General features: G+C 47.3%; 1 protein-coding gene across 1 annotated transcript; it reads left to right on the top strand.

Moving 5' to 3' along the window:
• Window position 1: 1 nt before the first annotated feature.
• zgc:66455 (uncharacterized) lies at window positions 2-7957 on the top strand. Its single transcript, XM_081701227.1, has 9 exons — window positions 2-611; window positions 1051-1473; window positions 1831-2580; window positions 2852-2911; window positions 3046-3146; window positions 3410-3468; window positions 3677-3840; window positions 4979-5122; window positions 5422-7957. The coding sequence occupies exons 1-9, from the start codon at window positions 581-583 to the stop codon at window positions 5772-5774; spliced, it is 2085 nt and encodes a 694-aa protein (XP_081557353.1). The 5' UTR covers window positions 2-580; the 3' UTR covers window positions 5775-7957.
• The last annotated feature ends 5292 nt before the right edge of the window (window positions 7958-13249 follow it).

The following is a 13249-nucleotide window of genomic DNA, read 5'->3' as shown; positions in this document are numbered from 1 at the left end:
ATAAATGTATAATGTCATAAAGCAGGTAGGTCAGTTATCAACCTAACACTCTTGAAATGATGTAATGATAATTTCTTTACACTTGGCCATTATAGAGTTAGCAGGGAATTACACAATATTGCACAGAACATCACAGCAGGAATGTTTTTTGTAAGAGACCAAAGATACAATAATCCAGTAATGTCGTATATTTTGTAATGCGTTGGCCACGAGCGGCCATGTGTGCTCGCCCAACGATTACCGCGCGTTGGCTTGCTCGCGCCAGATAGGCGGCCACTCCACTAATTACAATTCCAAGTGATTTCACGTGCAGGTGGTGTCGTGAAAGGAGGCTTTTCGCTGAAGCAAGCGGGCGAGCGTTTAGAGGTTTTCTAATTTGTTTATTACAGTTCACAATTAGCCTGCAAAGTTAAAATGCAACGGCGTTTATTGTGCAAACTCTGCAGCTTGCTACTAATCCATGTTATTGTGTCGGAGCCGCGACTGGTAGGCCTCAGATTTACAGTCCCGTTCGGTGAATGTGTTTGGGCGTGTATATAGTCTCTTAACCTGCTCATGTGTTGCTGTTCATACTTGCTAGATGCGAGAAAATGACGCCTACATGTCTACAGGTAAATATTTTAACTTCTTGGATCGTAGACTGGTATTTAGTCATCACCCACGATTGTCACTATGCAATTGTTGGTAATGGGTCTGAACTGTTTTGACAATATTCCTAGACAAACTATGAAGGTAAGGCTTGCTGTTTATAGAAAGAAACAAAGACAGAGCCAAACTAGAAATATAAACCTTCAACAACATATTAAAGTAAAAACTTTGTGTGGTATTTTCTGCACATGCAGACTGGTTGCTTTTCAGTTTGTTGTTTTGCCAAGATTTTGCATAATTGTGTCTCATGCTTAACAGTCCTTAAGAGTACTGTTACATTTGGTGTTTGAATTATTTAAATCCAGACCTCGAGTTCAGTTTTGGGTGGGGGGTTATTTCTCTGACACACCTGTTTGTCTGTTGTTGATTCTCTATTTATTCATGTGACTTCCTTCTGCAAAGGCTACATGGGTCATAATGGAAACGCATTCTACGCCTTACGGAGCTGTCACCAAGTGCTCTTCGGCGAAAGCGGTGAATTCTTCTCGCCTGACTACCTGTGTTCCAGTCCTGCCCTCTGGTGCAACTGGACTGTGCAGGTCCCTCGTGGGAAACGTGTGCAGCTGTACCTGGAGGACCTGACGCCGATGTACGCCTGTCACCTGAAGACGGACCAGATCCACCTGGACGAGTCTCCGGTGGCCGCTGGCGAGAGCCGGATCCTGGAGCGATGCTGGGGGAAGGCCAGATACACGTCCATCACGAACACAGTCCACGTGGTGCAGCTGATTGGGCCGAACCCCAGCCCACCTCACAGGGGGTTTTATGGGCGGTTCTGGGCTTTCGGGCTGCCGGAAACCTTTGCTGAGACCCCCGCTGTTAGTCGTGAGTATGCCATTTGGGTGTTTGACAAGGCATTAATCCAGCCAATAAGTTTGGAGGAGGCATTGAATCAGGGGTGAAACTACAATCTACAGGAAAATAAGATCTCAGGCCAGTAACTTCTGGTTTATTTCCTGTTATTTTAGACAGTGGTGTGTATGCCACTACATTTTGTACAAATTCTACACCATTCTTCAATAGGCTAGATTTTTACTTATTTTGAGTGAGTGAGGAGGTAGTCAAAGGGCCTTCAGGTTACTCTGACTAACAGAATGACAGACTGTTTAGTTTAATGAATTAATTCAGGGCTAAATATATTCTTGGTCCATAGTGTTATTCTATGTCTTCTTTAACACACAGGGACCAGTGTAACTGAGGTGATGCAGGAGGAAGAAGAAATGGAAATTGAGGAGACAAAGGATTCCAGCCATGAAATCTCTACCAGTAAACCACCTCTGCCAGTGGAGAAAGTAGACAGTTCTCTTTCTAAACCTTTGGAGGTCAGCCATGATATTAATTCTTGGACCAATGAGCTTGCTGCCACCACTACAGGACCATGGGAGAAGAATTTTGGCGAGATCCGAAGAACAAGGGGCGGAGCTGAGAACCAAGATGGAGCTTCCCCAAGTGCTTTACATCATAATGAGTTTGCTTTCATGGAATCTGTTTCTATGACAACTGGAGCACAAGGTGGGATAACTGCGGATGAGTATAAACAATTCTCCCCTGACGGGACGAACAATGCGTCTCACACTTCAGCTCCGACTTACATGCGTACACATGCGTACACCATCGCCATGACCACATCCACATCCACAAGTACCACACGCGTGCCGACCACTGAGGAGGCCAACCTGGTTCTTACAAGCCCTTCTACTGTGTCCACTGCCACATACAAAAATGAGGTCACACACACTGGTGATGATCCAGCTGGAGCCAAAATGGAGTCCAGGCCAGGGATGGAGGAAGGCGATGATGCGCTTCCTGTGGAGATGCTGTTGGCTAGCAGTGGTGGTACATTTCAGACTGGTGCTAAAGAGCGTGATGGGAGCTATGGTGAGACCAGGCCTTATTCATCAATGACGCCCAAACCCTCCCACAGACTCAAAGGTACTGAAGTTGTAGTATTACTTTAGCTACACCTGCATGTTTGTATATTTGAATGTTTTAATTTTGGAATAAGTAAACTTGTCAGGCAAGCATATAATTCACAAATTGCGATTGTGAGATCTGATTTTAACTCAACACAGGTTTAGTTGTTTTTTGTTTTTTTTTTGTTGTTTTTTTTAACCCCCTAATTGGATCAACATGAGTGTTTTCAGATTTGCATGGCTGCCCCATTCAGTCCCACATGGGCTTCAGTTCTTTCTTTATCACACAGGGAAAGCTCATCCAGTCCAAACTGTCAAAAATCCACCTGAATCTCCACACCTTCCAGGGGGTGAGTGTTCTAGACTGAAAAATCCCCTCCTCCAGATGGTACTGTTTAGGTTGCAAACAACTGTCATTTCCTCATCATGAATAATCTCATCCAGACACGCCTTGGTGACGTCGTACCTTTCCCCCCCCCCCCAGGTCTCTTGCTGGAGGTCGGCATGGAGATTGGTCTGGACCACACCCAAGCAGATGGCTGGGATCAGATTAGGAACTCCTTCAGAGGCACAGTCGAGACCATGGTCCGTAATGAGGCGTCTGTTTAGGAATAATCCCGTGATGTTTCTATAGAAACGGGCCCGTGTGGGATGGGCATTGGAGGAAAGAGTGCTGGATGTGAACTAGCTTTCTCATTATGGTCCAGTTTCCTGATGGGTAGTCCGAGGCTCTTGATGCAACGGGGTGCACATCTGTAAAAGCAACGTAGTTTCATATTGGTCAACATCGTCTGTGTTTACTGGGAATTACAAGGGGTCTATGGACCTTTTTTGCTTTTTGTTTCCAGATTCAGAAAGAACTGGAAGATCTCACCCTGAGGAGTGTTTCTCTGAAAAGAGCTAAAAAGTATGTATGTAGACTCAGAATGGTTTACACTGAAGATGGACAGTTGGCGCTTGAATTTGAAGCACCGATTCACTCTCCCTGGATCGACACAGAGTTCAATTTAGGAGTGTTTGTCTGATTTGCTTTTAGTCATGTCTGTAATGTGTATATGCACACTTTTCAGCTTGGGTTGTGTGCAGTATTACTGACTTCATTTGACTCATTTCAGGTTGAGTGCGGGGGCCTTGTTTATTGCATGGGTGCAGCTTGGGGAAAATGATGAGGTGAGCCGCACACTCGGGGTTCTACATTCCACCCTGCAGGGGCTGAGGGGGCGGAGCATCAGCCCTCACAACAAGAGTCACGGCATCGTCGTCTCTGTCTCTGTAGAAGGTGCGCACGACATCCACACAGCGTGGTCCTTGCATTGGTCCCCAGCATTGCTCATACAAACACACTCAACATACAGTTGTGTTCAAAATCATAGCAGTCCAACATGACTAACCAGATCAATTGTAGAAATTATATTACTACATGGCAAATTTACCAGTAGGTGTAACTTACCAGTAGTCATAGAAAACCCTCAGACCCAACATTCATGATATGCATACTCCTGAGTTTGTGTAATTGAATAATTATTAGAAACGGGCATGTTAAAAATAATAGCAGTGTGGAGTGCAATTAGTGAGGTCGTTCATTCTGTGAAAAAACAGATGTCACTCAGGTGGCTGTTATTTAAGGATGAAGCCAACACATGTTGTACATGCATTTCTCTCTGAAAACCTGAGAAAAATGGGTTGTTCCAGACATTGTTCAGAAGGACAGCATACTTTGATTGCTTAAAACGATTGGAGAGGGGAAAACGTATAAAGAAGTGCAGAAAATGATGGGCTGCTTGGCTAAAATGATCTCCAATGCTTTCAAATGGAAAGCAAAACCAGAGACATGGAAGAAAACGGAACACTACCATTCGAATGGATCGAAGAATAGCTAGAATGGCAAAGACTCAGCCAATGATCAGATCATCTTTGATCACCCTGGAGCTGAAGTTACCTGCGAGTACTGTGACAATTAGACACCTGTGAAACTAATCTATCGGCAAGGAGCCCCTGCGGTCCCACTTTTTTTTATATATGATGTATATAAAAAGACAGTGAAGCATGGTGGTGCAGGCTTCATGATATGGGGATATTTCTCTTACGATGGTGTTGGGCCTATTTATCGCATACCATGGATCAGTTTGCATACATCAGAATACTTGGTCATGTTGCCTTAGGCTGAAGAGGAAATGCCCTTAAAATGGGTGTTTCAACAAAACGACCCCAAACGCACCAGTAAGCAAGCAGCATCTTGATTCCACACCAACAAATTAGTTTTTAAACACTGCTATTATTTTGAACACAACTGTACGTGGTGTCCACACAACCTGCGTGCATGCACACACACTGCGTACAGTGCAACCTGCCCATGTCCCCCACACTCTTCATACCACTTTAATGTCACTTCTGTATGTGTTTGTTTTCATACACAGACATCGATGAGTGTGAGACACAGCTGGTCATGTGTGATGTTCATGCGGATTGCGTGAACGAGTTTGGCTCCTACTCCTGCCACTGTCACCATGGTTACAGCCCTGGGCTGGGCGGAGCTGTGTGTGTGGAAGCAGCAGGGCGGGGTAAGATGAGGCACCTTGGATGAGCCTTCCTGAAGTCGACTTTGATTTTTGCTTCATAAGAATAATCCAGTTCTCCCATGTTTATATGGCCAGATTTAAAAATCAGGGATTTAAAAAGCCATCTCTTCTGAGCTAAAAAATGTGGACTTGGCGTTGGTCTGAACTATTCTGTCCTAGAGCTAGCCTAAATGGTTAAGGTTTAGATTCTGTTTGGGACTTTTAAATGTTTTTTGCTGCTGGTTCTTGCTTTTAGTGTTGATTGTGAATTGAGTTTAATTTTACTTTCTTGTGCTTGCCAGAGTGCATCAGGGCTACAGTTCCCATGCTCCTCTACATCATCTGTTTCCTGCTTTGCTTCCTGCTTGCTCTGCTGCTGGTGGTCCTGTGTGTGCTGTACCGCCGCTACCACCGGGGGGCGTTCCTCCCTCGCTGCCAACACGGCAGTATCTGCAGCGACACTGCAGTGGCCAATGATGTCAACAACAATCGTTGGGGACGTGGTCATAAAAGTAGCGCGTCGCCCATCCCTCCCCCGCCGCCCAGTCGACTGACGAAAAGCACGTGCCCGGCTCCAGACCTTCCCCTGCTGAAATTCAGCACTCTGGTGCCCTCTGGAGGATTTGAGGACAAACTGCAAAGTGAGAGACACTAGCTTTGAGCTGGGGCTCCTCTCCCCTGTCTGTGGACATGGCTGCTCGTTGAACTGCACTGAAATGGAGGACGGATGCACTTGAATTATTTTTTTTCTTGTTTAGTGATTTGGATTTGTTAAGGGGCTGGCCTTTTCAAAAAAAAAAGTGTTGTGGTTGTTGGTTACAGTTTTGTCATGGCATTGTCACTTTTATGCTGTGTGGGTTTTTTTTTTTTTTTTTTTTTTTTTACATGAAACAAATGCAAATGTTTTGTCTTGCCTCCAAGAAGAGATGAAAACTGCATTGAAAAAGGTGTGTGCGTGCTGCCCTGTCTATTATTGAGTCTCTGGCCGTGTGCGTGTGTACACACCCAAGCTGTAGCTGCGTTTGTTGCTACCACAGAACCGGGTCGGTACGTTGACCAACCGTGCCGTGCGCTCCTAGTCCTGGTGCGGTTCCCGCATTGTAGTGTGTTAAAGCAAGGAGGTGCTATACTGTAGTCCAGGGGAATGGGGGGGGGCCTTAGCACCAGCAGCGGCGACGAACCATCGTGTCAAGTTCAGACGCTTTTCTACAACTCCATGCAGGCGTGCTGGGCTCGGCCACATGGTGGCGCCTAATGCTCAGCTCAGCCTCCATGTGCTGCATTGGTGAAAGTAGCTGTGGAAAGCTTGTGGTCCACTCCAGTGGAGGTGAATTTGACGCCTGGTGAGATGAACAAACGCTGCTAGATCCACGCTGCTAATCTAGTGCTCCGTACGCGAGTCCAGCCAAGCTGGCTTCCGCTCGACTGGGTTCACGGTTTGTCACTTATGCACTAATTCTGTCACTCCACCGTTGGTGTTTCAAATCGTCTCGCGTTCACAGTAGCTACAGATTCCACGTCCGTGTTCACGCTAGGCCAGACGGAGACGTCCTGTCAGAGAAAGCAGGTATGACTGACTGTCTGAGAATCTTTCATTCAAAGGAGAAGTGCAAACAGCAATTGTGCTGCTTCAGAGCAGTGTCCATATATGGAGATTTTATGAAAACTGAATTACCCAATACCAAGGGCATTTTATGAGTAGAGACGAGGTAGGGGGTGGGTTTATGCACACGCATGTGTTATTTGACCCAATGGATAAATCGAACCAATTAAAGGTTGGGGACTTGATGTATCTGGGGCGCTATGCTGAGTGTTTGGTGTAGCCGTTGTGGTTTCGTGTGTGGGCGGGGCATCTGGCAGGTGAGTGTGCTGATTGTGCCTAGAGTCAACAAAAGTAAAACCCAGCTTCACCGAGCGCATTCCACCTAAAACATGACCCCAGTTCCCAGTGACCCAGCACACCTTAACCACTTCACTTGATCACCAAGTCTTTCATGAGCTGCTTTGGGTGCACGTGAGATGCCGAAATTCCAGAGGCAAACCCTGAAACGCATTGAGGCCCTTTAAAAACCTTCATGATTTGATTCCAGAGTGGTCACATGACCTAGCTCATGACACTGACTTCCGGGATGGGATGGTGTTTCGCCTTCCCTCCATCCTTCCCATCCTGCCCTTTGCTCCTCACATACACAAGGGCTGACGTTTGGAGTATAGTGCCAGTTGTTCCGTAACCCCCAAGTCTCTTTGAAATGTGTTGGTGTTCTGTCATTGGTGACAGGCTTGTTCACGCCTTTTCTTTCTCTCACTGTTTGCGTTGTAGTCACATTTAAAATGTCCTTAATCTTCAAACAGCTTAGAAATCTGTTGATGCTTTTTAGAGAATTTGAAGTGTGACTTCAAAGATGTACAAAAGAGTTTTGCTTCTTTTCAACTCCAACAGTGTTGTGTGTGTGTGTGCAGGATGGGTTGAGCTTCAGTCACTCCTCCAGATGTTCTCTCAGCGTCCGTCTCCCTCACACACACGGGGTGTCTCTCTGCATGCGTGTGTGCCTGTGTGTGTGTGCGTGCAGCCTTTGTAGTTCTCCACGATCGTCACGCATCCACATGGCTCTGGCAAGAGCAGCCGCTCGTAGCCGTGGCGCTCCAGGTCAGGGGGTGGGCTGGCCTCCGTACCCCACCCAAGGCACACCGCCAGCTGGCTGCGTGGGCCAAGAGGGCCTCCTCCCCGATCCTGCTCCAGCAGCACCTGTGGAGCTCACCTGTGGAGGTAGGGTGCATGTGCAGGCTGTAATCTTCCCCTCATCTCCTGCTTCTCTTCCTTCTGTTTCAGCAGTCTTTCTCTCTCTCTCTCTCAGCACCAAGGAAGAAACAAGAAAAGAATATGAACGCGGAGCTAAGATGGAAAAGAATGTGTTAGACTGCGTACGCAGTCAGTCAGACATGCAGAGTGAAGTAGAGAGATTTGTGCTGAGTTAAACTGGGTAATGTAGAAGAAAATATTCCAGGCATTTAAACATCCGAAGAGATCATCACTTCTGTTTCCAGTTGTTATTGCAACAGGCAATGTGTGTGTGACACAAGTGATGTTGACCATCTCCATCTATCTATATACACACATGCTTGAACTTTGACATTTGGAGCAGATGTGGTTCAATTAGGGACATATGTCTGCCTTAATCTCCAGCACGGTGCTGCCTAAGGCTACGCAGCACCACCTCCTCCTGCCCCTTCGCTTAGTGTGTGTGTGTGTGTGTGTGTGTGTGTGTGGGGCTATAAGATGATGGTGTATTTGTGTTTTATGGGGCTTGTCTCTGCTTTTTTCATGTTTTTCAGCTTAAATGTATTTCCTGTGGAAATCAGTTACTCTTTATTGGTTGCAGCTTTAAAAGTGTCTCATGTAAATAACCGAGGCTGTAGTCTGTCTCTTGGTTTATATTCCAATGGCTTTTTCACAATAACAGCAAAATTGGTCCAAGAGAAGGACGTTTTTAAAGGCAGTGCGCTCCATGCATGTTAGTAAGTCCACATGCTTAACTAATGCACAAACACTGCGACCCATTTACACCGAGCTCCTAGTGCATTTACACTAATCGACTGGTGCATTTTCAACATTAAATACTCATTTTAAAAAATGCTTTTTGTTAAACGGGTCTTGCTGTCTGCACTTCAACTCCCAGTTGTCCCCAACACCCTCCTGTAAAGGCATCTGGGGAGAACGCCACAACACTGGATGAGCATTTGATTTTCATCTTATACATACATACACGCGCACACACACACACACACATTGGCTGTCTCTAAGGTAGGAAAGATTTCTACCCTCCAAACACATCCCACAAAGAAAGCATCTGTTACCCCTTATACCCCACCCCCCACCCCCCAAACACCCCCCACCTTCTGCTGAACCTGTTGTTGCCCCCTTTCCCAAATCCTGCCCCCCCCACCCCCTCCACACACACACACACACACACACACACTTAATCCTTTCTGACTTTATTCATGGTAAGGTCATCTCACATTCTCCCCACAGAGAGAGGGGGATGGGAGGACAGGAGGCAAAGAAAAGAAAGAGAAAGAAATGGAGCAAGTGAGAGACGGCGCAAAAAGAACAGGTGCTCGTAGTTCAGACCCGCGTAGTCGTCTTCCTGCGTTGCATGCTGTTGCAGCAAAGTGGAGCTCGTGGTAACGAAGTAGTTATTACACTGTTATGCGCGTATGGCACCACAGCCTGTACATCAGGCAAACGCGGAGCGTTCAAATAAAAAAAGCCTTATTCCAACACTTAAAATCTGCAAAGGAAGCCGTCTGGGCTGCTGGGTCCTTCAACGCTCTGTGGGCTCTTTGGCTGGATGACTAATCTGATGAAATATTAGAAGGATAATCCCCAAGGGACATTTGAACTCTCCTGTGCATTCAGTTTTCCCTCTTTTGTTGAGTATGAGAAATACTGCAGCCATTTTTCACTGTGTGTGTTCTTGCTTTTAAGGGTTGGATTGTAAGTGTTATTGTTTGGGTTCTTTTTTGTGTGTCTTGCCCCTTTATTCAGTTTGTGTGTGTGTATTTTAATCCTTGTTGGCTGTTTCTTGACAGATTACTATTCTTTAAATACACTACACTCCGAGGAACATCACAACAGTGTGATCGTTTCTGGTCAGTCTCTGGATTACGCTGGATTAAAACGTCTAAAGATTGAAAGTTCTACATTATGACATAATCCTATTTAGCGATTTCTAAGTGGCTAACAACCAGAGCCGCAGAGGGAGAGACGGCGGTGTTGACACCACTTGCTCCCAACGGCTCTGCTAACACAGGCCCTCTACGTCATTACGCAGTAGAATTCTGGAGTTGAGCACTGAAAAGGGTAAAAGCAGCATTCAATCACGATCTGATTTACTGCCTCGCTAGACTCTAAACTTTGAGATTGTTTCCTCAATGCTGACCCCCCAGTTGCACGGCGGCCTGCCTGGTGCCGGTGCACCGTAGCAGCATCCAGTGGCATGCACCTCACACCAGAGCTAAACCTCTAGCACACCGCACCAAATATTGCCTTTCAGATCCCAAAGGTGACGGCACACGCCGAGGTGCTTTACCGCGCTGGCCGCGCAACGCTCTGATAGGGTCGTGTGACTCGGATGGTCGAGGTGTCCACCCTATCTGGTATCTGGCTGAGACCAAAGGGGCACAAGAGAATGTACCATGAAACTTGAGACATGGATGAGAAATAGGAACAATGTGTTGGGTTTTTCTGCGTTTAGGAGGACAGACAATCCTCTCAATGCTTTTGGTGTGCATATATGTTGCTTGCTTCATACTTCCAGAATCCAAATCTGGAAATTTTGGGAATGGCCTGCTCCATATACATTCAACTGTTTCACGAGCCCTTAGCAGCGTGCACAAGTCTATGTCTGTGCACGAGTGTGTGTGTGTGTGTGTGTGTGTGTGTCAGCGTGCTTGCATAACGCATTAAGTGCCTTGAGAACTTGGCGATTTCCCCGGCTGTTGGGTATTAGCCGTGTTGACAAAGCCGTGTGTAATCTGCCGTGCAGGCGGGATTACAGTGCAGCCGCTCTGTGGAGCGCAAGGCGGCTACAAAATGGCGGAAAAGGAGAGAAACAAATTGTAGCGTAATCTCCTGAGAGAAAGCCCTCCAGTCATAGGGGAGTCCCCGGAAGAATCCATTTTGTGTCATCCTCCCCCCTTCAGGGACCTCTGGCAATCCCATAATCCCATGTGTTTGATGTCTGAGAGCTAATGGCACTGATGAGGGCTATGGAAAAGGGTCTTTGTGCGGCCGCGTGGTCACTGGGCTAGCGGGGGTTTGAATGACATGGCAATAAGGAAGAGAGACGGGTAACTTTAGCTTAATCTGGTTTTAGCCGTGCTACACACACACACACACACACACACACACACACACAGGTGTGACCCCCCATCTTAGTGGGAGAAGTCAAACCCAGACCTCTCCCTGTATCTCCCTGTAACTCACCCAACGGATCAATATGCATCCCGAGGCCTAGGATCACTGTGTGTGTGTGTGTGTGTGTGTGTGTGTGTGTGTGTGTGTGTTTGCATGCACACGCGTGCAGGAGAGAGAGCGTGCGACTGAGAGAGTGTCCTGGGGCCTTGATTAAGCTCCTCCATCCCAAAGGGGGTTTGTTTTTCACCCGCTCCCCTCCGCCGCGCTAGCCGTTAGCACTTTTTAATTAGCCCTCCTCGTAGGCTGCGCGCGGCCGAACAGAGCCGGGCCTTGTGAATGGGCATGGCGCCTCCTCCTCCTCCTCCTCCTCCTCCTCCTCTCATGTGGGAATGGAGAGAGCGTCCATGGGGCCTCTGTGTCCCTCCAGGCTCATTCAGATCAGCCATAACGACGCTCCAGCATGGAGGCTTCCTGCCCGCCGTAATTAAACTCCTCAAATGGCTGGAGCTCTTCGGGAGGCTGGAGTCATGACGGAGGTCCGTGCCGACCCACCGTGGCGGCGGGTCAGGCCAGCGTGCCTGTGAAAGGAAAACCTAGCGGGAAATTGGCATAGAGGAGAGCCTAGTGGAAAACGCAGCGGAAAAATGGGAAAACTATGCCAAACAAAAGCATTTCATGCTGGATGTAAAGAGGTTAATGTCTGTGTGCAAGAACCTTCACATCTCCCCATGTAAAGCAGAAAGAGGTGACTGAGTGAATAGGGGCGTCGTTTCTTTAAGCAGTAGGCAGTTCGTGATTTTGTTGACTTAGTACTAATAGCACAGTAAGAACAGACTGCTGAGTGTAATACAGACTGCGTATGCACTGATTAGGTGTTCAGCACTGCTCCCTAAACTTTGTGAAGTAAACATTAGACACCGCAGACTGCAGAACACAACGCATCATCAACATAAGCCTTCCTGACCGGTGATCTTCAACTGACAGTTCCCAGCCCAGTCCAGACCAGGAAAAATCCAAAAAACCCACCTATTTGCTCCTGCCTACCTCCCAGTCTGGCTCATCAGTCTGCAGCAATGCAAGCGCTGTACCAGGAGCCAGACTGGAGGGAAAAGGTGGACAGAAATGCCTGGTGGCCTGGAGCCGTCATCTGGCTTCGACCCTAAAACTCAAATGCCCGTCCGACTTTTGAAACGTCTTTATTTTCCCGATGGGTTATAAAATGGGGTGATCAGGCGTTCCATCTGACTCTGAGAGGGAGAGATGTGAGGAAAGGATGGGGGTGGAGGAGAGGGGCAGGCAAGGGAAAGATGGGGGGAATGGAGAGATGGAGGGCTAGAAAGCTCTATTGCATTTGAATCTGCGGTGGCTTCAATAAAAGGAATGGGACGGGTCGGAGTAATTTGATTGGCTGATTAGATGTGTGCCGGCCCGCTCGACCGTATGCGTTTGGATGATGAGGTCGCCCATTCCGGGTGCCTGCTGAGAAGACCATGTGCCATCCTGACCATCCCCGGGGGTCTGCACCAGCCAGTAACACCAGCACCACCAGTGCCTGTGGGCAAATGTGTAGAACAGGATTCAGTTTGCCAGCTAGTGTCAGTGGGGGTGTCGTTGCTACTGGTAAATGCAACTTCTTTGGTGTTGCATTTAGAACTCTGAGGACTCGGAGGTGACTTTATTTTTTTTTAAAGAACTCTGAGGTGACTATTTGATTTCGGCAAATAATCCAACCGTGGTGTGTGTGCTGGCTGCATGTGCCGCTCTGTCGGAGCTTTTGTGTTTTCGTGCGTGTGTGGGTGTATTCAGAAATGTGCACTTTGCCTCCTGTACATGTGGGTTTTTCCTAAATGCATATTATGTTTGGCATCATGGATGTAACCTCATAGAAAATTTGTTCAGTGATGGAATTGGACCAGTAGAGGGCAGTAGAGGGCAGATTTCATGCTCATTGGCCCTTATGAGGCTTCAGCGTAGTTAGTCCCCACCCTCCAAAAAAAAACCCAAAAAACAACAACAACAACCCAAAACACACTAAGATGGGGCTACTTCTTATAAGAGGAAAAAGTAGTTTTTAAGCTGTTATTGTTGTGGTGGTAGGGGGAGGGGGGCATGTGTAATAAATTGTCAAAAGCTTATTTGCCTTGACCCTCAACTCCTAATCAGGAGTCTTCCCTCCCCCCCATATGTCACTCTGTCTTTCCCTGACTCTCTCT

This window comes from Electrophorus electricus, chromosome 18 (assembly GCF_041902795.1).
Source record: "Electrophorus electricus isolate QZ-2024a chromosome 18, ASM4190279v1, whole genome shotgun sequence".
In the NCBI taxonomy this organism is placed as follows: domain Eukaryota; kingdom Metazoa; phylum Chordata; class Actinopteri; order Gymnotiformes; family Gymnotidae; genus Electrophorus; species Electrophorus electricus.
The sequence above is the reverse complement of the archived record's forward strand: the minus strand, read 5'-3'. Positions and strand labels throughout refer to the sequence as shown.